Here is a 24,746-nt window from a genome sequence, read left to right on the forward strand (position 1 = left end):
ACGTCCTCCCTATACCCAGCCTCTCTGGACATTTGGGTTTGCACCACCGCTGCCCCCCACCAAACTTCCCCACCTTCCTCGGGGTTGGCTATGAAGGAAAGAGCCCAAGACCAGTCTCCCTGGGATCCGGGGTCGAGCATCCAAACAGCAGGACTCCTCGGTGTGACCCAGTTATCGAATTTGGAGGCTTTTGAGACAAGGCTCAGGGCCAGGCCTGGCCCCGGATCTACCCACTGGGTATTCCAAGAGTGGGAGGAAGCTGTTGCCAGTTGTGGGAGTAGAAGCCAATTGAGGGAGGCTGCAGTGAGACTCGGGGGCAGAGAACATGGCCTGGGCAGTAGAGGTGTCCCTGGTCCTCAGGTAACTAGGACGTGAGGGTGGTGAGTGCAGCAGCCTGCTGTGGAAGGAGGGCTCGGGGGCCCGGCCAGGCAGTGCCTGGCACTTCTGTGAGTGACAGAGGCCTTTGGCCAGGCCAGGAGGCCAGAGTGTATCAAGAGCTTCCCAAGGGAGTTTCTTGGCTGCAGGGTCACTCTGAGTTTGGTGCCTTCCAGGGAAGTTGAAGGAATGGAGCCTCATCCTGTATGGCACGGCGGAGCACCCATACACCACCTTCAGCTCCCATCAGTCCCGCTCTCGGATGCTGGAGCTCTCAGCCCTGGAGCTTGAGCCCCCCAAGGCCGCTCTGCTGCCATCCCAGGCCGAGCTTCCCGAGGATGAAGAGGACTACACAGGTAATGAACCAGAAGCCAGAGGAGACAGCTAGCCTCTCCAAGTTCTGGCTTTCCACTGTAGCTCTTAAAATGTGGGGCTGTTCCTGACAGCAGGTGGGGTTATGATTGTATGTCTTCCTTCTCTCCTGGAAGTTGTAATAATGATGGTAATTTGCACTCACACAGCTCCTTCCACCCACGGCTCTCCTAATATTTTACAGACTAGTAAGTATACTTCATACCAGTAAGTATTCTCCAACCTTTCAAGGCTGGGAAACTGAGGTTCTCTATGCCCAACCAGAACTAAGACTTGCCCCCTGGTTAATGAGCCTCCTCCTAGGGCACCTCTTTTCCTTAGAGGCCCCTGTCTCACCTCCCAGCCTCCTGACTCTCTCTTGAGCTCATCCACTTTCAATCCTTGTAGCCAGGATGTGGGAAGGATGAGGGTGCTAACAGTGTCCAGGATGCTGCATTGGATGAGCATGGCTAGGAGAGGAGGTGGCAGTGGAGATCTTGAGCCTCTGGGCTGGGCCAAAGAGCCAAGAAAGGGTCTTAAGACTTCCCATCATTAGATACTGACGCTACATGAAATAGCTTAAGAATCTCATGGGAAGTAAAGATGCCTCATTGCAAATCCTTTTCCTCCAGTTGTACCATTGCCAGGGCAGCACCTGGTTCTGGGCCTCCAGCTCCCTATGCGGAGGCAGCAGAGAGCTGCAGCGGCCCCAGAGAGGGCCTCAACGTTCCTGGCAGCGGGGCCGGCAGCAGGGCTGGCGTGGGCTTGATTAGCACGTCAGGTAGAAAGCTGTTCCTTTCCCTCTGAGCCATCCCACAGTGATTTGTGAGAAACAGCATTTCTGGTTGGGCATATTTTCCTTAGCTAAATATTACAGCTACTTCATAAATGATGGGTGATATCTAAGAACTCTGATGCTTTGAGTTATCTAATAGCTTCTGAAAAAAAAGAGTAACAAAATGGAGAATTTCACCAGTACATATGAAGCATAAATTATGGTCGATTCAATTTTAAATTTCTTCTACCATTCCTTTAAAATGGAGCATTGAATTATGTATGGACTAATCTACTCTGTTTCCCCCTGTGATTTATAAACTATGGCAAGATTTAGTAATTATTAATAAAGGACTGATTTTTTTTTTGTTAAATCTGCTACTGACTCTAACCTTACAGTATTCTGGAATCTCACTATAAGACTGTTTTGCAGCCCAAGTCACTCAGTCTTTCTCCAGCACAGCCTAGATGGATGGGTGTAGGGGTCGGGATTAAGATGTGTTCCCAGTGCTTGGAGAAGGTCCCTGTAGTCTCGGAGATAGTGGGATGGGTGGGCCAGTAACAGCAGGAAGAGCCGGAGACAGGGAAAGAGCAAGAGAAGGGTGAGAGCAGGAAGGTGCCCTGGTGTGGAGGACAAAGGGGGACAGGGCTCCCAAGAGGAGGAGGGAGAAAGGAGGAGGGGGGGAGGGGGAGGGAGCAGCCACGTTAGATTCCAAAGCACAGTCAGGGAACATGTGGGATGGGGCATCTTGTCGCTGTCCCTTGTGGAAGGAGTCTCAGGCACAGACAAGCCCGGGTACAGTAGCCCGGGAGAGAGAGAGGGTGAAGGTGAGAGGTGATTTTGAAGTGGGCCAATGATTATTAACTTTTTGCAGAGTTTTGGCACAGAGGCTGGGGGGTTAAGGCCGGAGCTTGCAGGCATGACCTTGGTGTGGGGGGAGGCTTCTTGAGAATGCAGAGAGCTGGCATGGGCAGAGGGGGCATGGGGGGGTGAGGGTCCCAGGCCAGGAGAGGCTCCACCCCAGAGCAGTTCCCCTGTCAGGAATGGGTAGGGGTGTTTGACGGAGCAGTGGTCCTAGGGGCCAGCAGCAGGGGGTGCTTGGCAGCACTGCAGGGGGAGCAGACAGAAATGGAGGGGCAGCTCTCCCTGGGACAAGAGGTAAAGGAGAGGAGGTGAGCGAGAGGCAGAGAATGGAGTCTAGCCACCCACTGTCAGCAAGGATCCCAGGACAGTAGCAGTCAAGACCGTCTGCCAAGAGGCAGCAGGGCTTCCTAGGGGGTGGCATGCACCTCGCCAGAGCTGGCAGGAGAGTTGCCCTGGGAAGGGGGCAGCCATAAAGTGGACTCAGCCAACCTCACTCCCTGCGAATGGGGGCAGAGGAGGCACCCAGAGTTATTCCCTGGGGCTGAGGCTGGCGGAAGGTCAAGGTCGTGCTAGAGTCTAGAGTTCCTAGAGTAACTGAGGGTGTGGAAATCTAACTTGGGGGTGAGGAGATGGGGAGGACTCAGGGGTCCAGCAGGGAGGAAGGGCGGCAGCCACAGTGGGCCGGGTGAGGTGCCGGGAAACATCAGTGGTCGTGGTACTGAAGGTGGAGAGCTTTGCCATGATGGCCAGCCTCAGTGTGGCCTTTGCCAGGAAGACTTTGTTCAGGGCAGCTCAACAGGCACAGCGGAATTGATTCGTAGGACAAATGGCATGGCCTGAGCAGGACTGTATCAGGTCACAGGCTCACGACACGTCAGCACTCCCTTGACAGACGAGGGCAGAGGCCCGGAAACGTTAGGTAGCTTGCTCAGGTCACAAGCTGTCAAGAAAGAGCCCAGTCGTGCAGCGAGGGCGGTCTGTTGTTCTCGTGGGTGCCTCTCATCTGTGGTCACCCAGCTGTACCCTTGTCTCCCACTCCGTGCCTCATAGTGTGACAGTGAGGCTCCAGTGCGCTTTTCTTAGATGATGTGAATGGTGAAAAAGATCATGATACCACATCCTCCTGTTCCTTCAGAAATTGGTCTAAGGACATAATGACAAAATCGAGAACTCCGAAGTTGCTTTCTAACATGTTTATCTGTTTATTGGTGTTTTTTTTTATCTTGGCTTTGCTCCACAAGGGGTTTAAGGTAGAGTTTTCAAATAAGCCTGTGTCAGACTAAGACCCTTGAGAGAGGAGTCAACTGCTGGCCTTTGGGCTCCAGACATTGATTGCGCTCCCCTTGTATTTGGAGCCTCGGGAAGTGACACTGGAAGGCAGTGGGTCTTTGACGAATTTTCACACTAATTGAGAAAAGAGGAAAAGAAGACATAAGTACAAATTGCAACACAAATAACATATGCTCACCCAGAGATTATGTGGGTGAGTTAACAGCTGTGCCAGAAAAAAACCACAGGCATGCTTAGGAGGGGCAGAGTGATTGGGGTAAGGTGGCTAGCCAGGTAGATTTCACTGAAGAACGCTTCATGGAGGAGATGAATCTTGATATTGGGCTTTACGAGACAATTCAAGTGGGGAGCCATACTGGGAAAGGTGCTTACAGGTGTTTATCTAAGCATCTTTACAGGGGTAGTATCTCACTGAGCTCTCCACCTGGAGCTGGACGCAGCCGGTTACCAAGATGCCCTGTGGGTGTTCTGCTGCGCTTGCTGTTGGGTGGACCCCAGCCTTGCACGGGGCTCCCCTAAGGGTTACTAACTACCCTCTCTACCACAGAGAGGCCCCAGGAAAGAGGCGCACGGGAGGGGCTCGGGGTGAAGTCCACACACTGCATACCAGCATCAGGAGCAACTGCTCCAGGCCCTTCCCCAAGGCTATCCCATGGGACATGCTAGAACATTCTGTTTGAAGATAGTGAGGACACCTGCACTTTCCCCGTTTCCACCCACTCTCCTTTCATCCATTCTCTCACCCATCAGCCACTCAGTAAATATTTATTGGGCCCCTGCCCTGTGCCAAACGCCTTTCTAGGTGCTGGGAATTTAGCAGCGAATACTGTAGACCGAATCCTGCTCAGGTGGAGGTTCCATCTCCCGTGCCGGAAGAGAGGAATTTGCTGTGTCTCCTCCGTCTCCCCTCAGACCTCCTAAAGACTGAGGAGATTGTTCACTTTATCAAGCGGGACAGACTTACGGCTTCCCTTGGCCTTGAGGAAAAATCCCTGCGGGAGAAGGGGGTGGCCCTTAAGTCCGTGTGTTGGGGAGGCCTCTGCAGTCCAGGCTGGTGGGAAGGCTCCTGTGCTTTCAGTGCAATGGGTAATTAAGTGGGTAATTAAAAGCCATGGGGCAGGGAAGCGAGGATGTCTGAGGCCCTCCCCATAAGGGGAGGCACAGGGAAGAGAGGATGTCTGGGATGAGGTGGGGTAAGAATCCAAGCAAATGAGAATTGACTCCAAAATAGCAAAACAGGCGGGAGCTGGGGAAGGGGTGGGAGCTGAAGGTTGGCTGGGTGATGAGCTTTGGGCGTGGTGGCCGGCCTCATAGTAGAACATGATCTCTGTGGCGTTCCAGCTCCCTCCCCGCCCCGGACCAGAGATGCAGTCTAGCGTGCCCCCTGGACGAACAGGGCTTTGAAAGGGGTTCACAGTGGAACTCACAATGAAAACTTTGGAAGTATCAACAGCGTAAACCTTCAGGGAGGGAAGCAAAATAAACAGGGCCTAACACTGGGAAGGTCTGGAGGCCCTTTAAAGACGATGAAGGGGTCTTTGTGCACCTCAGCAAAGGCCCATTGTGGGCAGCAGAGAATGGGGACTTTTGTCTTTCCCTCGCGTCCCCGTGAAATGCTGGTGGCCAGCAAATCACCTCCTTTTTGCTTCTGAATGCATTCCCCACCCCCTCCAACAACCAAAACCTTGTAGAAGGTTTTTATTTCTTCCAAAGACCCAGAAACTTTCATAATGCCCCACCGGGCCCCTCCTGGCACGGGGAGGTTTTCCGGAGCCATTTCCCAGACTGGGAAGGATGGGGTCGGGGGTGAGGCAGGCGCTGGCTTTGGCACGTGTGGTCGTGGGTGGAGAGGACACCTGTGGACATGCCCCCGCCCCGGCCTGAGGGTGATAGATGGCTCATGCTGGGCCCTTCCCTGGTGCATCTAGAGGGAAGGACCTAGAAGGTGAGGTTTGCTGGCATGCACTGAGCTCCCTGCATTTCTCTCCATCGCTTTCAAACAACACACAGGCCCCAGAGTTAGAATTGGGGGATTGTAGGGGACCTGAGGGAAGACAGCCATGGCTACCACTTAGGGCAAGAGCCAGAGAAGCCAAGAAAGAGATCCACTGACAGGGCCCCATGGTCCAGAGCAAATGGAAATCCATCCTGCTCCCACCACTGCATGTCAGGAATCCTCTTCCTGCCTTTGCTGCTTAATTCCCATGGGATCACCACTGCTTCCCAGCAGTTTCCTTATGGCCCAACGCCCCATAGTGTGTTGCTTTGTCCTTCACAAGGGGAATCTAAAGAGCTGGCCAGTCTCAGCATCACGACTCTGATGCAGGGGAATACACTGCATAAGGCCGTTCTCCGCCTCTCCTGCCTGTCACAGCCTCTCTTCTAGTATCTCACGGTGCCCACCTCTTCCCCCATCTTGGTCCCCACCCTGGCTGTTTCCTTCTTCTCAGCCCGTCCCTGCCTAGAGTCATCAGACCCTCTGACACTGGAGCCCACCTCTCCAGCCCACCTCTCTCTAGGGAAGCTTCTCCTGACCCTGCCAGGCTGCCGTGCCCTGACAGAGGGTCCTAGGGGACTGGATTTGATGGAAAAAGCATCTCTATGGAAAGGAAATGCTTGTTTCTTTAAGGTGTGTGCCATCCGGAGTGTGGAGACAAAGGCTGTGACGGCCCCAATGCAGACCAGTGCTTGAACTGTGTCCACTTCAGCCTGGGGAACGTCAAGACCAGCAGGTAACGGGCTGTGGCTTCCATCTGCATGTCCTGGAGCCCCTCAGAGTGCCACTAAGGTGGCCAGTTTCAAGCTGTGCTCTTAGACCCCTCCCACAGCCTGGTGTCCTACTTAGAATTTAATGTAACATTCCAAAGGAGATCCCGTACAGCTTCACTGCTCTGGAATTCTGTGTGTTTTCCTACTTTTTGTTTTCATCACACAGTCATATGTGTCCATGACAGAGAAATCAGAAGCCGTGGCATTGTGGTGTCTGTGCTTACAAACCCTTTTCTATCTGTTTTGTTAAACAAAAATGGGTTATATTGAGCATGCCAAGACTGACCACTTGGGAACTGTAGACAAATGTCATTTTAGGGGCCAATAGTGTTCCAAAAGTCAGCCCTGTCAGCCGTGCATGGGGAGCACACACCCACCAGGGCCCACACAGGGGTGTGGCCGTGCGTGGGGAGCAGGGGTGCAGGCGTGACTCTCCTGGTATCCTGGAGGTCCCAGCCACAGGCGTACTCACCCTGCACTACACAAAGGCAGTTGTCCTGCTGACTGTACTCACTGCCCAGGAGACTCGCTCCTGAAGGGCAGCAGCGGTGGGGTTTTGTGGGAGCTGAAAGTTCCAGAAGTCAAATACCTTCATCATCATGGTGCCCATGGAAGCCAAACACAGCCTCAGAGTGCCTCCCCCGGGGCCCCTTTGAAAGGAAGAGATTCCCCTTCTTACGCAATCCTCAACCCTCTCCCTGTATTAGGAACTTCTCACTGTGCTCACCAAGACAGTGGGCACTAGGTTTAACCTTCATCTTGGGGCCTTTGTGGGAGGGCAGCTAAGGTTTCCTTCCCAACCAGCCCCTGCCTCAGCCTGACCCAGCAGTGCTGTGGGTGGCGAGGCGGGGCCAGGGCTGAGTTGGAAAGGCCCTTTCCTGCTCTGGCTCCCACAGGAAGTGTGTGAGTGCATGCCCACTGGGCTACTTCGGGGACACAGCAGCAAGACGCTGTCGTAGGTGCCACAAGGGATGTGAGACCTGCTCCGGCAGGAGCCCAACCCAGTGCCTGTCTTGCCGCCGCGGGTTCTATCACCATCAGGAGATCAACAGCTGTGTGACCCTCTGTCCTGCGGGATTTTACGCTGATGAAAGTAAGTACATGTCCACAGGCATGGAAATGATGAGTCGGGCCCCCTTTCTAGGCTGGGGTCCCTCTCTTGGGAGAATTTTCGAAGCCGTTGCTTCCTATGTACTGTATCCTTCTGAGAAAGGACCCTCAACAGGGGAGGTAGGGAGAGATGGTGAGATTAAAGCGCTTGGACCCTGTGGTTAGTATCCATTCACATACAACCAGCCAGAACAGTCAAAGTGATGCTGGAATCCTCCAGAGTGACTGGAAGAATTTCATGTGTCTGCAAGTCAATGTCCATTAGCAAGGATGGGCAGAGAGGTGGCTTGGGCCAGCTGCTCTCGGGCTCAGTATGATTTCAGATATCAAAAGAGGAAGGCGAGGATGACCTGCTGTCTGTCCTGCAATTTCTCCTCCAGGAGAGACTGCACCATAGGCTTCTCTGTCGCACTGGGCGTGTGCACTGGGTCAGGGGTCAGGGGATCCGCCACCAGCTTATGGACTTGTTGGTCAAAACTGGGTGAAAACTCCTCCTAGGGAGAGCTGCTGAGCTGAAACTAGGACTTAAGCGTGGGCAGAAGGTTCGCAGTCCTCCATAAATGAAGAGGAGCCTGCTGGCCAGTGTTAATCGGGCTCAGAAAAGACAGGTTAGTCTTTGTGGCACACTTTACAGATAGTCACCACACCCTGAGAGGCGGGTGAAGGTTTCCTTGTCCTACAGATGGGGAAACAAAGCTGAGAGAGGGCAGAAGGTACCCAGCTAGTAATGGCACAGGTGGGACTTGAGATCAGAGCGGCAAAGCCAGGCATCCCAACAAATCCCAGGAAAGTGGCTGGCTGGGCAGGGGCCCTGGGGCCCAGGATCCCATGCCAGTATCTCACCAATTCACCTCACCTCAGAAGAGGCAAAAAAGGGTTTGGGTTAAATCAATGGAGGATAGTTCTCAAAGAAGTTGAAAGAAGCCACTGTTTTGATATTGACAGTCGTGCAGGTGGCAGGCCTTCCCGCAGAGCTGCTCTCCGGGCCTCGCTGTGAAGGAGGGATCATTGATCCGGGCTGTCACCGCATTGCTATCACTCCTGTGGAGAAGGAGCCAGGAAATCTTTAAAGACATATAAAGCCATCAAATAACCAGACTCTCTCTTTTTTTTTTTTTTTTAAGATTTTATTTTTCCTTTTTCTCCCAAAGCCCCCCAGTACATAGCTGTGTATTTTTAGTTGTGGGTCCTTCTAGTTGTGGCATGTGGGATGCCGCCTCAGCATGGCCTGATGAGCGGTGCCACGTCTGCCCCCAGGATTCGAACTGGCGAAACCCTGGACCGCCAAAGTGGAGTGGGCAAACTTAACCACTCGGCCGGCCCCTCTTTTTTATTTTTTTTACTTTAATTTTTATTGAGTTGATGATAGGTTACAATTTTGTGAAATTTCAGTTGTACATTATTGTTTGTCAGTCATATTGTAGGTGCACCCCTTCACCCTTTGTGTCCATCCCCCAGCCCCCCTTTCCCCTGGTAGCCACTAATCTGTTCTCTTTGTCTACATTTTTAAGTTCCTCATATGACTGGAGTCATACAGAGATTGTCCTTCTCTATCTGGCTTATTTCACTTAACATAATTCCCTCAAGGTCCATCCATGTTGTTGCAAATGGGACGATTTTATTCCTTTTTATTGCTGAGTAGTATTCCATTGTATATATATACCATATCTTCTTTATCCAATCCTCTGTTGATGATAACCAGACTCTCTTTAGAGGAGAGACAAACAGTCATGCAAGACACATTTCACAGCCTTTGCCAACGCCTGCCTGGGCTGCCACCCAGACCTGATTTCAGGATGGAGACTCCTCCATCCCACCCCACTCCTGGGAGAATCAGCCACCCTCACTGGCCCAACACATCCTCGCTGAGCATCTGCCACGTGTGTGTAACGCCACCTGTGGGGCCCTGGGGAGGAGGCACAGAGGTGTAGCAAGCAGCCCTTAGCTCCCAGCCCAAATGCAAGGTGGTGTTGATGAGGTGCCAGAAGGAATGACCTAGCTGATAACTCATGCAAATGAAGGTGGGAGTTGCAGTGACCCAGAATTTCCCCAGGAGGTACGATGGGTGTCTCAGTGTATGTAACTTCCAAGTCTTCAATAAGAACCCCTATGAAGGCCCTAGGGGGGGTGCTTCCTGTCGTGTTTATGAGGCTTGTGCCTGAGAACTAGCCTTGGTCCCTGTGGCAGTAAGCAGAACCACAGCGTGTCTCCCCTGGAGAGGGCCCGCCCCCAGGCCTCGAATTGTTAGAGGACTTTCCTCCAGAAGAGAGAGGGGAGGGACCTGTGACCTATGATCCTACACCTGGGCACGTGGTCTCAACGTGGCCTCTGGCTGTTTTCTGATGACATCATTCATTCAGGAGACTGACATGGGGCACCGCTCTATCAACCCTGCTTTGAAATGTCAGAGTCTTGTTTGCCCAGATTTGATTCACATCCATTCTTCCCCTTTTCTTTTCCTCACCTTATTTTTATCCAGGTCAGAAAAATTGCCTTAAATGCCACCCAAGCTGTAAAAAGTGCATTGATGAACCAGAGAAATGTACCATCTGTAAAGAGGGATTCAGGTGAGACCCTCTTTTCAAACCTGAAGAATGGCAAAGTGTTGGTGCTGTTTTTAGCTTCTTTCATTGATTTACCAAGTTTTTGCAACTTTTTCTTAAAAGGTAACATTTCAGAGGCCCAAAGCCTTTCAATGTAAAGTTTCCAAGTCTTTCAAAATCAGATTTCCACTTAGTAGCTGGTGTTGAAGATAGAAAGTTAGAGGATGGTTAAAATCTCTACATCTTATGCAGCATCTGGAGAATTGGTGAAAGCAAGAGTGGGTCTGTCGTGTAAAGTAGGGCTGGCCGCTGGAAGGGTGAGGAGCTCTCCCAGGTGCATTAGCTCCCTTTTTTAGGCACCAGTAACCCCACCTACTCCAGTTTCCCTCCCAGGCTGGGCAAGGGAGGGCCACTGGGTAGCCCATCCTCCTGCTCTTCTCTCTCTTTCCTCCCGGCTCTGGTATCTCCTTCTGGGTGGAGAAGCTTACTCCCTGGAGATGCTCTTCAGATTCCTGGTTTTCCCTCTTCCACCAGGCTCAGCATTGTCTCCTAGTCTAGTGCAGGGACTATCCTAGGGTCTGCATTTTAAGGAAGAAAAGGAAAGGTCGGCAAGAGCAGTGTTCTCGTCCCACAGTGTGCACAGGAATCACCAGGGCTCTTGTTAGAATGCAGGTACTGGTCCAGCAGCTCTGTGACTCTGTATCTAACAGGCCTCCAGGTGGCAAGGATGCTGCTGGTCCTGGCAAGAGCAGCCTTTGCATAGTGAGACGTTAGAGGCCTGCACCCATCTCCCCCACCCCAGCTTCCCTTCCACCCAAATGCTGCCGGGACTGGAATTCACCAGGATGGCTGAATTCTTTTGGAGTAAAGAGTGAAGGAAGAAAACTTAATGAGCACTCTTATTCCTGATGCTCTCACCAGTACTGCTTCATTTAATCTTCACAGCGACCAATGACATAGATATTATTGTCGTCATCACTCACGTTTTACTAACAGGGGAGAGAAACAGTTTCCCCAGGAAGCACGATATTGATGCCTTATTGGAGTTGCCCTTAACCTGCCCCTCTCTTCCAGATCAGGGAGAAGAAGAATCAGGAGGAGAGAGAGCTCACCATCCAAGCACCTGGGATTCTGGGGAGGGAAATGGGACCAGGACCCCCAAAGTCACGCATTATACCTATTGTCATTTAAACCTGGTAGCTGGACAAGGCAGGATTAGAAGTGAAAGGATGAAGTGGTCGAGGAAGGAGATCCCCAAAAAGGAAAAGAGCAAGGGAGAAAGTCGAGGGCATTCAGCCGGCCACTGTGGCTGGGGGCACGGGGGAGGTGGCTGTGATGGCACCTCCCACCAAGGCTCCTTGCCCCCAGGCTGGTAACTGAAGGTGTCAGCAGGGAAGTCTCCACAGTACCAGAACCTGTTTCTCAGCGAGGATGTGCTGGAGGCGTCACAGAGAGCTTGTTTCTGCATCCTGTGGGTCCTGTGAGTCCTGTGGGTGAGAGGAAATCAGATGCTCAGGTCAGGAACGATGTCATGAGGAGAAAATGCCTCTCGAGCAGTAGCCACACAAATGGAGGCAGCGGTTCCAGCCATGACAAGGGTTTAGAGAGGCACACAAACTCTGAAAACATCGTCAGCCATAATCCACAGAAAGCTTCATTTTATTGCCTAATATCCTCTTAAGCTGTGGCTTCAAATCATCTCTGTCACGTTAAAGCGGTGAGAGCAGCCGAGCCGCTGTCTCCTGGCCATCCATCTCTTTAGGGGGATAAATGCAGGGAGGGTTCGCCGGGGACCGTCAGTTCTTAGACTTGATGTAACTGCCGGTCGCAGCACCCTGGTGCCATGATGAGGAGAAGCCCAGGTGGGTATCCACCATCAGTGCAGAGAGACTTTTGGACCCACCAATGTCTCACCCCTAAATGCAGAATTCTCTGGATCTCACAAACACCCCAGAGCACTCGTTCAATATGTCTGGTGGCAGACCCATTTACAACGTGTGCATCAAACACAGCGTAACCTTGGGAACTGAAGAAATGATGGTAGCTGGCATTTATTCACACTGCTGTATGCCAGACACTATTCCAATGTTTTACAAGTATTTGCTCATTTGGTCCTCAAAGCAGCCTTGTGACTCAGGAGCCATGATTGTCCCAGTAAACAGGAGAGGAGACAAAGGTGCAGAGAGGTTAGCTGGCTTGCCTAGGGTCAGGCTTGCACAGCTAGGAAGTGGCAGAGGCAGGATCCCAGAGAGGGTGGTCCAGCTCCAGAGTCCACTCCAGAATCCATGCACTCAGCCACCTCACTGAGCAAGCTGAGGGCAGTCCTCAATGAGATGAGAGGGGAAGGGGGGAGCCACATCAGGCAGGGCCCGCTGGGTCCCAGGAGTAGCTTATATTTTTTAAGTTCATCTTGAAGTATGGAAGGTTTCAAGCAAGGGAGAGGCTGGAGCAGATCCTGGAATTTCAGGACCAGTCTTGCTTCCGCCTCTGCCCTCAGACCTCACAAATGCCGGTGTGCCACCAGAGGTAACCTACACACGCTCAAGTTCTCCTCTTGGGGTTTGGGTTCAATTTTGATTACCATCAGAGAAGAGGAGCCATCACAGACCAGGAGAGAGCATGAGGACTTGGCCTCTCACACCAGAACCCAGGCCACAGGGCTTTGGGGAGGGAGCCCAGGGCCACCGGCTGCCAGAAGATGGAGGCTCTGCTTCCAGGCCCTGGGTATCCTTTCCAACCAGGCCTCCAGCTGGCTTCAGGACAGCTTTTCCTGCTTTCATTAGCTCAGAACCTTAAGTGACACAGAGAGCTGTGTTTTGGCAACTTACATTTCCTCTCATGAAAGGCATTTGAGGGCAAATCATAATTTCATTAAAATTTTGGAAGAGACATGAAAACCTGCCTTATTTTCCTTTCCAACAGCCTTGCACGGGGCAGCTGCATTCCAGACTGTGAACCGGGCACCTACTTTGACTCCGAGCTGGTCAGATGTGGGGAATGCCATCACACCTGCCAAACCTGTGTGGGTGAGTTCTCTGCCTGCAGAGGCATCTGTTTCATTATGCCAGACGTCGGAACCTGGTTACTCAGGTGGGTAGGCGAACTCTCTTGAAACCCTGAAAGCCCTAGGACTTCATGGACTTCCGTGGAATTGCAGCATTAAATCACAGAGGCCCTACAGGGGCTGCGGGGTGGGGCAATGGGCAATTAGTGTTTAATAAGTACAGAGTTTCAGTTTGGGAAGATGAAAAAGTTCTGGGGATGGGTAGATAGTGGTGATGGTTGCACAACAATGTGAAGTACTTAATGCCACTGAACTATATTATTAAATGGTTAATATGGTAAATTTTATGTACCTTTTACCACCATTTTTAAAATTAAAGAAAAGCCACACGGGCCCACTCTGAATGAGCAGCCTGGATTTCCTGGCGTTAGAAGCCTGGCCCGGCAGTGGCTACTCTCAGGCTGAGCGCAGGTGCTCGCTGCTCGCTGCTCGTGAGCTGGCTTGCCTGGAAGCCCAACCCTGCTGCAGAGGCGCTGCCTAAGATGCAATGCTATAAAGATTCGGAGAGGTGGGGCCGATTCCGGGGCAAAGGGAAGGAGGAGGCCTTTTAAACATAGCCTTAGTCCTTTTGTACCTCTCCTCGCTTCTGTTGAACATTTTATTCAAAGAGGAAAAACTTCTATAGACGATTTTATGTGTATGGTAATTCCCCACAAAGATTATAACACAGATGTCTTCCAGGTACCGTTTCATGCAGAAGAGCAGAGAATGCATTTGTTTTATTGGGTTTCCCGTTGCAGTTATTTGCACTAGAATGTTGAAGCACATGATGAGTTTGTGGGCTCAGACACACTTCGGGCTAAATCTTCTCTTGGCCCTCCTTCCTGACCCGGCGCTCTGGTCCTTGTTCTATGAAACTCACCTGAGATTGAGTTTTTGCTGCACTGATCATTTAAGAGTTAGTCTCTCCTCGGTCACAGTTGCCGTTATATGGCACAGCCCTCCCAGTGTGTCCTCATGGACCCCATGTGAGTATCAGCCATGCTTTCCAGGAGTGGACATGCCAGAGAAAGCAGGGCTCTGGCCAGGGCCTGTTCTCAAAGCCTGGGGGAGCTGGGCCTTCCTGGGACACCCTCCTGGCACCACCCCCAAAGGAGCAGGGGCTCAGCGACTGGAAGCATTCTCAGCCGCTGGTAGCTCAGCAGCTTTTCCCAGCAGTTTGCTCTGTTGCCTTTTTGTCTATCATTTTTATTCTTGGTTTCTTTGACTTGTTTAGCCCAGGTTGATTAAGGAGCATGACTGATGTCACTTAGTTAAATTTCATAGTCACTTGAATCCCTAGAGGTGTGTGGCTTTATAACGCTTTTGATTTCAATAATTCAATTTACTTTTCTTTTCTACATGTCCCCAGACTGCCTGTTGGCAAACAGCTTTATAGATTCGCTTGTAGGTTCTCTCATCCCAACCCAGTGACTTCTCCGTCACTTCAGGGAATTAATTCAGCGCCGGGCAGGTCTAAGGCTGTCTGGGGGCCTCCCCTCCTCCCCATGCCCACCTGCCTGGGTTCTTTCTAAGCTCCTGGGGTGCATGCATCCACCACTGGCTGCTGCTGGGGAGAAGGACCTCACTGCCCTGCTCTGAGTCACCGAGACTTCTTGCTCCGTGTCAGGTGTGAGTCTGTGTTGGAAGCAGCTGTACTTGGCTGCCAACTTCCCATCCCCCTGGAGGCCCAGGCCCGCCTGGCCTTCCCCTCCCTGCTTCCACTCAGAAACCACTGCTGCCAACTCTGCACTGGTGCGGGAGCCTGGGCATGTTCCTGGGGAGTGTCGGGGTCAGGCCTGCATGCAGGGCTGGGCATGGTGGCATACATCCCCATGCCTGGCAGCAGTGCCCCAGGGCGTGTGGCGGTGACTCAATGGGGACAAGCCTCGTGCCCATACCCAATCCAGGTACCCAGCACGTCCTGGCACAGAGGATGTGATTCCTTGGGGTTGCTGGTCTACTGTGGGTTGGTACAGGGGACCCGTGGGATTAGACATTGAAGAAGAAAGGAAAGCATTTTATATCTTAGTACCCTTAATGGCACATTTTTCCTGGTTTTTGAACAAGGGCACCTCATTTGCACTTTGCATTGGGCCCCACAAATGATGTTGTGGGTCCTGTCAAAGCACAACCCATTTCGGTATTATTATTATGATCTCTGGGAGCTTTTCAAGTGTCTGAAGCCTGTAAAGGCTTGTGACTCAACGAAATCCCTGAGAGACTTTGAGTTATAAAGTTCATAATTTTTAGTAATTGTGAAAATAGTTTGTCCTGAAAATTTGTGTTTAATCAGGCTTTTTTTTCTTGTGGTAAAATACCCATAACATAAAATTTACCATCTTAACCATTTTTAAGTGTACTCTTCAGTGGCATTAAGTACACTCACATTGTTGTGCAGCCATCCCCACCATCCATCTCCAGAACTTTTTCATCTTGCCCAGTTGAACGTGTTTCATCAGCTTCAAAGTTTAGTGCATTAAGCATTAAACCAAGTACAAATGAGAAGGAGTATTCTTTCCCACCACAGAAGCTCCTCAGGCATTAAGGATCCTAGTGGCTGAGGCAGTACAACGTGGGTAACCGGGTTCAATAGGGGAGGCCCAACGACTGGGACAGCTGCGGGAACCACACAGCTCCTGAGACCCAGGGCTTCTGAAGCCAGACGCTCCTTGGAGATGTGATGGAGGGGTGGCCAAAGCACAAGAGCAGTCTTCCATCTAGAATGACATAAACCAAACAGAATGCCTATACATTTGTGGGGCATCTGCAGCAAGAGAGGGAGGACACCCCACATGGAGGCTCTGAGAGAGTGGGCAGCTGTCCATTACGGCCCTGTCACCCCAAAGGGCTCTTGCTTCTGCCTCACACACACAATCCCTTCCAGGCTTAAAGCTGTGGTTCTGAGAGATAAAACCAGCCACCAGAAGCACTGGGGCTTGTGCTGGCAGAACCACCCTGCAGGCCCCAGTCTGCAAAGGAGTCTTCCTTTGACACAACCAAGAGGCCTGTCTTAGTCCAGAAGTTACTCCAGGAAGACAGCCAGATATGTCGCCTTAACTGTCAGGCTTCCATCTAAGACCACAATCAGATTAAAGTGGGGAAGAAGTTTAACTAGGGCTGTGCTCACCAGAGAGCACCTGAGACGATTCTTCCCTGTTTTCAACACTCTAAGCCATCAGCCAGTGGCCACCTCACTGCCTCTCTGTGACGTCCCATCAGGTGCTCCTCGGGGACATTTGGCACAGAGTGGACGCCCAGCACTTACTTCTTGTTGGAATGAATGAATGAACAGATGGACAGACGAACGGAGGGATGGCATGGTTTCTTCATTAGACCAGTGTCTGCCCCAGGTTGATGAGTCCTCTTGGCTTAGCTGCAGGGTTTCCATCATGACTCTCGATCCTTCGTTCAGAGCTTTTGTCTCTCCTGGTCCCCACTCCCTGCCACATAAGCCCTTAGTCGTTTTTGTCATTTTTCCTGTTGTTGAATCTGCTCTGGTCGTCTACCCTGAATACTGTCAACATCCCCCAAAATCTCTTCCTTCCCTTTTCCCACATCACCTTATGGTGTTCTGTCCAATAGAAGTACGATGCAAGCCACAAATGTGAGCCCCGATACAACTTTAAATTTCCTAGAGAAACAGGTGAAAATAACTATAACATATCCTGTTAAGCCCATGTGTCTAAATACTATTGCTTCAGCGTATAGTCAATATCAAAACAATGACTATTTTATATATTTTTTTTTAAGCTAAGGCTTTGAAATCCGGTCTGTGTGTATTTTATGCTTACAGCACATCTCAGTTTGGTCCAGCCACATTTCAGGTGCCCAAAGCCACAGGTGGCCAGCTGTAGCAGAAGGAGGTTTTAGGCTCATTGGGAAAGGAAGCATTTGGAATCAGGACCAACAAAGGTGGCACAGGCAATAGGGAGGTGTGGTGAGCCTGGCTCAGGCCTCCATGTCCCCATCTGTGAAATGGGGATGTGATGGCCGCCTCCCAGGCAGGACAAGGAGGGCCCAGTGCAGACGTATGTGGGCACCTGGGAAATCCAGCTGTGGTGGTGACCTTGGGGCATCTGAACAGGACCCAGATCTCACAGGGCACTGCAGCAGGCCTGGGACACACGGTGGGCAGGCGGTCCCTGACATCTGCTTCTTTTCCCGCACCCCTCAGGGCCCAGCAGAGAAGAATGTGTTCACTGTGCAGCAAACTTCCACTTCCAAGACTGGAGATGCGTGCCAGCCTGTGGCGAGGGCTTCTACCCGGAGGAGATGCCGGGCTTGCCCCACAAGGTGTGCCGAAGGTACGCGCCCCTTCCAGGCAGACTTCCTGGCTCAAACCAAGACTGTTGGGAAGAGCGGTCAGCTGTGCCAGTGAAGGAGCAGGAGCGGCAGGAGGGCCAAGTCTGGTGGCCCCTTCCCGGGAACTGGGGGCAGGTGCGCAGCATGCACCACTGCAGCAGTGCGGTAGCCAGACAGGAGCTCACGTACAGAGGAGGGGACCCCTGCAGTTAGTGATTGCCAAGGTCATGAGTTAGTTGGCTGCTTTCATTCCTTTGTTCCTTTGATGAGTATTTATTGAGCACCTACTATGTGCCAGGCACTGTGTAGCTGGGAGAGGGCAGGAAGCAGAAAAACAAGGTGCTCACACCCGGTAGCAGACTCCACAGGAGCTCCCAGCGTGCCACAGCTCAGAATGCACTCACACTGTTGGTAATTAAGGAAACCATGTGTTAGATTTTTTTTTAGTTACATAATCTAGAGAAAACAAAAGATTCTGACAATTTCCTCATTCTAAAGCCATTTCCTATCCGGTCCATTCTCCTTTTGCACTCCCTCCTGTGTGTCACACAGTGCACCATCCTGGTTAGGTGGCTCCCGAGCCTGTAGTGTTCCCTTTTGTCCCTGGACATGGGAAGTGAAAGAAGAAGCTGTTTGCTAGGGTGTCTTCTTGTCTTGCTGATTATCACCCTACTTCAGGACTTCATAACCTGGATCCCAGGAACAGGGCAGGCAGCTGCCTCATTCAGGGTGAGAGCAACAATGAGGAGTTTGAAGGTGACCTTGATAGTAGTGATGTTGGGGGTGGGGAAGGGACCTTCCTTCTGAAATAGACTCAAAGCAAGGGAGCCCCGGAGGCCCATGTCAGAGCAGGGGTAGGGAGACCGTGCCCCATCTTCCAGCTCACAGCTGGAGACCCACATTGGGGTTACCTCCCCAGGCTGTGTTTGAGAACTGCTCTGGGTTGCAACCTATTCTCTTAAAACAAAGACACCAATAACCCTGCAGTGAGCCAATGAGAGGCCACCTAGTCCTTGCACTTGTGTGACCCACAAAAAGAGGGTCCAGAGAGGGTTATGTATCTGAGAGGAGTCAGCCCCTCTGTTGGGCTGGTTTGAAATAGGAACCTTGCCACCTTCACCCAGGCTTGCTGAGTCCATACAGGATCCTCGGCACGGATGTCCAAAGTAAACCTTTCATTTTAACCAGCCCGCTGGTTCAAGGGTAGTTAATTACACTAAATGCAGCAGCCCCGGGACAACGTGGAACTGAACAGTGATAATCACTTTTACTTGTCAGATGCCCAGATCCTAGAGGATGCTGGGTGTTACCACAAGTTTGGCAACCAGCCCACCATGGGGCACCCAGAAACTCTGGCGTCCCCAGCCCCAGGAGGCAGGAGGTAGGCAGCCCCCACAAGTCCCTCCTTGGGCAGCAGAGGACAGGAGCTTCTGGGGTGCTCCCTTCCATGGGTGAGGAAGCCTTCAGCCCCAGAGGGGAGTCCAGTGCTGGGGCTGACACACCAGGTCTTGGAGATGCACACCCAGGAAGAGCCCTCCACAGGGGGCCGAGGGGGCGGCATGGCAGCACCTCAGAGAGTTTCTGTCTGTAGGGTACCCTGGCTCTAAAGAACCCTCCAGCATGAATTCCTCCCCAAGGAACAATGGCCTTGGTCCCCTTAGTTCTGCAGGGCCTTTCCCCACTCAGGAAGCAGCAGCTGTTAGAGAGCCTGGCTTCCTCCAGGCCCCAGGAAGCTGAGGGGTGCTGTGGCTGTCGGCTGCCGACCGGCCCGGGGCAGCTCCGAGGGAGCAAGCAGCCAGTTGGGGCTCATGTGGAAAAGCCAGGCCAGGATACAGGCCTGCTTGTCGGCATCCAGAGTGCTAAGACCACCCGTGAAGCTGAGGCCAGAAGCTGAGAGCAGTCCGGGATAAGTATCTCAGAAGAGGTGCCGGACGCCCCCAAGACTTCCTAAGAGCACCTGGAAAAGTGAGCCAGGACCTCTTGGAAGACAGAGAGCCACTCGGCCAGGTACTTGCTAACGCCTCACACCCTCAGCCCTCCCCCTCATCCACGCCCTAGGCCCCTCCAGGGCCTTGGTGCGGGCAGAGACTCACAGGCACGCCTTCTGCTGTATTCTGTGCCCAGACTGAAACGCGACGCGACTTCTGTCATCTGACTTTCACCTGGTACAGCCTAAAGACCAAAGGCTGGTGGAAATGGCCCCTGCGATGCAGCAAGGAAGGAGGGCTGCAGTGGGCACGCCTGCCCTTCCAGAGTTTGGCAGGGCAAACTTGCCACGGTGTTTGGGGGTGGAGTAAGTACCACAGACAGTAGTAGAACCAGAGGTGTCTTGAAAGCCCCTACCCAAGAGGACCACCAACCGGGCACAGTAACCCTGACGGAAAGGAGCCAAGAGGGCCTCTCAGAGAAGCCATGGCCTTGAGGCCACTGGGGGTCACCTGGGGACATCACCCATTCCTGGGAGCAGCACGATGCTGGATTCTTCCCCTGAACCTGGGATCTGAGCAACACCTTGACCTGGGCCTTGAGAAACCCTGAGCAGAGAGTACACTGAGCCGGCCCAGACTTCTGCCTGCAGAACGGGAGATGCTGACTGGTGCTGGGTCAAGCTGCTGCGTGTGTGGAATTTGTTACACAGCACTAGGAAACCGACACCCCTGCAGTTCCAGCCAGCAGGCATGGGGTTGTCTTTGGAGAAGAAAGTCAGCTGTGTCCAGCTGATTCTCCACCGTAGCCTACTCCACTCACTGTTTATAGTTGCGGCAACCTTCAGCCTGTGACAACTGACCATCCCATTAAGTGGCTCGGCTTATCCCGAGCTCCCGTCTCACTGGTGGACATCGTCTGTAAAGGGGTGGGCGGGGGCTGGGGGGTGATCCCAGGGGAAGTCGTCCCCTGTGCTGTGGCATCAGCGGCCTGTGGCCAGGCCACCAGAAGGTGCAGCGCGTCAAGGACCAGACCTCAGGAGCTTCCTCAAAGTGCACAGGAACAGGGTTCCGCTCGGCAGGCCCCGTCCTCCCCTCCGGGGTGTCTGGAGGGCGGGGGGCCAGTCTCTTGCCACAGGAGGAGGAAGTCAGAGGGCTCCTGGATGCAGTGTGCTGCAGGATTTACACATTTATAAATATAAACCACGGATCTGAAGTCCAGTTTGGGAGCATCCTCAGCTACACTAGGAGAACAAAACCCGCCCCTCATCCAGGCTGAGGGCCTGGCGCCCTGGGACCTCTGTGCAGGCGGCATCCATGGTGGACTCGGAGCCCGGCGGAGGGCCGCTTTGGAAAGAGGCCTACAGTGAGCCTTGTTGTCATCTAGTCTCTGACTGGGCAGGCGGCATGTGTCCTAAGCAAAGAACTGCCCACACGGGGCGGGCCCAGACGTCAGCCGCGCCAGGCTCCTGGCCACCCCACCCGCCCTGTCAGAACCCTGCCTCTGGGACCTGTTCTGCCCAAAGCTGGCAGCGATGTGGAAGGTGGGCAGCAGACTGGAGCACTGTGGAGACCACTCACTGAGAGCTGGACTTGGAAAAGGCAGCAGGTGGGGCCAGGTCCACAGCAGCCCAGAGCACGACAGGCACAGGTGGGCCTGCGCTTTCCACACAGTCTCCGTCGCAGCTACGCAACTCCCCTGCCACAGAAGCAGCTGCAGAAGACACGTAAATAAAGGAGTGTGACTGTGTTTGAATAAAACTGCTGCACATGGCCTGAGGGGGGCAGTGCACGGCCCCTCCCCTGAGGTCGTGTACTCCGTGTTAGAAATAGCCCTGGGTCCCATCTCTGGGACAGGAGTAGAAGGGCTCCCCCCGCCCCAGCCACCCCACGCCCAGGGGACAGGCCTATTTCACGGCAAAGGAAGCCAGCCTGGTGCATAGCAGCAGTCCCCAGGCCAGCTCCCAGCCCTGAGCCCCGAGTGCATGTGCTGACGCTAGCCACCTGTGGGGTGGGTGCCACAGTGCCCAGGAGGGCGTCCAGGTGAGCCACCGGGAGTCCCGGAGACCTGGCCCTGCCCTCAGCTCCAGGCATGCTCCTACCAACTGGCCATGCCCGTCTTTGCCCTCCCAAGGCACTAGGGCAGTCAGACAGGAGGAAGGACGTGCAAACACTTGGCCAGGGTTCCAGGCCGCTGTAGGGGGCACAGTTCCAGCTGGGGGTGTGGTGCAGGAAGGTAGGAGGGCTCCGGGAAGGAGGCCTGGAGTGGTTGGAACTCTTCCCCAAACAGCAGCAGGGACCTGTGTCTCCCCATAGGTGCGACGAGAACTGCTTGAGCTGTGAAGGCTCCAGCAGGAACTGCAGCAGGTGCAAGGCGGGCTTCACGCAGCTGGGGACCTCGTGCATCACCAACCACACCTGCAGCAACGGTGAGCACCTCAGGGTCACCGGGCGCCTGAGTTACCTCGGGGCTGCGCTTGTAGGAGCTCAGCCCTCTGGCCTCTGGTCGAAAGAGAAAGGAAAAGAAAATGCAGGAATGTCAGCCCCTCCGAACAGGCGTGCTGGCCCCTCCTTTGATTGACCATCTTGGAGCCCCCCGAGTCCTCCCTTCTTCCCTTTAGACCTCTCACACTGACCAGAGAGGCATCCCAGCCGTCAACCCAGCTACTGGTGGTCAGTTTGTTGAGTGACTCTTAAAAGTGATTTTGTTCTTGTACTGTTCCCACTCTTACGCCATAAGCCCCAGGTGGCCTGTGTTTGGTGACTTCCTATAGGACAGGCCCGATCTTGGAGGTCAAAGTCAGGAGGCCTGTAGGGTCTGAGCCTCACAGAGCCCACAGTCGAGCATCTGTGCTGTGGGAGAGCCCTGGTTCTCTAGGCTGATTGGGAAACTGGGACGGGTTGTGAAAACAGGAACTCAGAGGAGACCAAAGACCAATTTGGGGATTCCAATTTGGAGATTCCTGGCAAGAGGAAGGGTTGGCAGGGGATTCTGGCCTGGAGATCCGGTGCAGGAGCTGTTAGCAGGTGCAGTGTGGCAGGGAAGGTGAGCTGGGCTCTGGGCCCTGTGGGCTGGCGTGCAGGCGGGGGAGCTGCCAGCCCCACGGTGTCCCTGGGCACGGAGCTGGCACTGGCGCTGGCCTGGCAGAGCACAAAGCCTGCACAGAGAGCCCTGGGCACACACTACAGACCACAAGTGGCCTCCTTGCTTGGTGTTCCGTTATTTTTTTTGGTTTGCAGAATTGTGTCCCTTGAAAAGCCAGGAAGCTCCCTCTGTAGGAAGTCAGGTTATGTATCCAGCCCAACAAAGTGAGGTGGTCACTGGAGGGCCTCCATTGGTGTAGTCAGTGTCTTCTCCCAGACCCTGCCACTCCCCACCACCCCTCCCCTGGATTCCCCCTTGTCTCCCAGATTCAGCTCAAGTCCCTGCATGCCAAGTGCCACCTCTGCCATGCCAGGCTCACCACATCATGGGGTGACTGTGAGGGCTGCCCTGTCTGCCGCCCATGTTCCCTCTGTGTTCCCCCGGCCCTGCATGCCATCGCGGCCCAGCAAGGTGGGATGATCAGAACAATCGTAACAGACCCCACAGTCTGATGTGTCCCTCTTTTCTCTTTCCTGGTGGGGCCCCAGCTGACGAGACATTCTGCGAGATGGTGAAGTCCCAACGGCTCTGTGAACGGAAGCTCTTCATTCAGTTCTGTTGCCGCACGTGCCTCCTGGCTGGGTAGGGGCACCTGGCTGCCCGCAGCAGGCAGGGTCCCTCGCGTCCATCCACCTTTCTCCAGACTATTGGCCAGAACCTGTTTCAGGGGTGGTGCCCTGCATCTGACAGCTTTATCTCCCTAGGAGCAAAGTCGTTCTGCAGCATCTCTGGGCACCCAGACCGAGTGGGTGGTGGGCCTTAAGGAGGTGTTCCTAAAACTGACAGCCTCTCAAACTCTGCTTGCTGGCTACATTCTTCTGGCAAACTCAAAACGGGAACAAAATGAATTCCAGGAATCCACAGCTCCAGCTTTGGAGCAGCTTCTGGAACCATAAGTTTACTGAATCTTCAAGACCAAAGCAGAAAGGCAAGATGCTTGGCATAACACATCACTCTTCTGCCCATGCTTTTGTGCAGTTCCATAGTAAATCTCACCCTAGGGCCCGGCCCACAGAACCCTGGGCCGTCCTCACCATGATGAAGGGCCCAGCACGCACCTGCTCATCGCCTGCCACAGAGCAGTCTGGGGGACGGTTTGGTCAGACTGTAAATAAAATAGATTTGGGGTCATAAAACGTACTACCACTGGGGATGGAGCATCTATTTCTACATAGTCAGCTACTTCTGAAACTGCAGCGACAGCTTAGAAAGTCACATTCCAAACCCGGATGGAAAGAGCCTGCCTTCTCTGCAGCGCTCTCCTTGAGTGAGCCGAGCGCCCCTGGTCACCGCCGTCTGTCTGTGTCTCTAGGAATCCCATGGCCCGAATGGGCCCCTCTACCTGATGCAGAGCCTTCTGGTGAGGGTCCCCAGGAGGCGTCCAGGAGCCAGCCAAAGGTGCCCTGAGGGCCAAGCGATTCCTCTTACCAAAATGTAAAGCACCCCTGAATTGTGGGTCATCTGTCACTTCCCAGTTCGTGAAGTTGCTTTTAAAATCCGTTCGGCCTCTGCTCGTCAGACTAGTTCCTAAGGTGGATGTTCCTGTGTCTGTGTGTACTGCAAGCCTAGCGACACAGTTGGATTTATTTCTGCCAAACCTGTGTAGGCATTTTATAAGCTACATGTTCTAATTTTTACCGATGTTAATTATTTTGACAAATATTTCATATATTTTCATTGAAATGCACAGATCTGCTTGATCAATTCCCTCTAATATGGGAGTAACATTTGCCTTAAATTTTTCCAAGCTCGTTCTTCTCCATTTTGTCCCGCTCCCTCTTTGACTATAATGCGTTTGCCTTGTCCCCTGGGAGCTGGGGGGAACCCAGCTGTTGTTTATGGAATCCACAACTCCGAAAAAGAAATCCACAATGTTAACCCTAAATTAATAAAAGAGTTAACATCCCATGGCAGTGGAGCCTGTATTTCTTTCCAAGGCACAACAATTAAACATGGGTGCTGACCGATGTATGAAATGGCTTTGTTTGTGCTTTCGGGATCCGTTTGATGTCATTACATGGAAGGTCTAAGCTTTAGTGAATGTTGCTGTAATGATGTTATGGGGGCAATGCCAGAGTTCCAGCCCCAGAGGGTCCTTGGGCACACAGACCCTTTTCAGGCCACAGAGCCTGGTGGGGAGAGGGGCTGGATGTGGGGATGCCTCCCCTCTGTCAAGGAGGAGCCCCCCCAGCCCAGACTGGGAGCCGCTCACCTATAGCTGCCAAGTGTGACTTACTTAGGTCACAGCTTG

General features: G+C 53.0%; 1 protein-coding gene across 1 annotated transcript in view; it reads left to right on the forward strand.

The window, feature by feature from the left end:
- Positions 1 to 24,403, forward strand: part of PCSK6 (proprotein convertase subtilisin/kexin type 6) — a 225,301-nt gene extending 200,898 nt beyond the window's left edge. Inside the window, exons 18-26 of the mRNA XM_046652769.1 lie at positions 552 to 731; positions 897 to 935; positions 6,285 to 6,387; positions 7,321 to 7,517; positions 10,014 to 10,101; positions 13,000 to 13,103; positions 17,298 to 17,427; positions 21,667 to 21,779; positions 22,984 to 24,403. Coding sequence (XP_046508725.1) covers positions 552 to 731; positions 897 to 935; positions 6,285 to 6,387; positions 7,321 to 7,517; positions 10,014 to 10,101; positions 13,000 to 13,103; positions 17,298 to 17,427; positions 21,667 to 21,779; positions 22,984 to 23,081 — 1,052 coding nt within the window. The 3' untranslated portion in view covers positions 23,082 to 24,403. The remainder of the gene's footprint in view (positions 1 to 551; positions 732 to 896; positions 936 to 6,284; positions 6,388 to 7,320; positions 7,518 to 10,013; positions 10,102 to 12,999; positions 13,104 to 17,297; positions 17,428 to 21,666; positions 21,780 to 22,983) is intronic.
- The last annotated feature ends 343 nt before the right edge of the window (positions 24,404 to 24,746 follow it).

Source organism: Equus quagga, chromosome 2, assembly GCF_021613505.1.
Source record: "Equus quagga isolate Etosha38 chromosome 2, UCLA_HA_Equagga_1.0, whole genome shotgun sequence".
Taxonomy (NCBI): domain Eukaryota; kingdom Metazoa; phylum Chordata; class Mammalia; order Perissodactyla; family Equidae; genus Equus; species Equus quagga.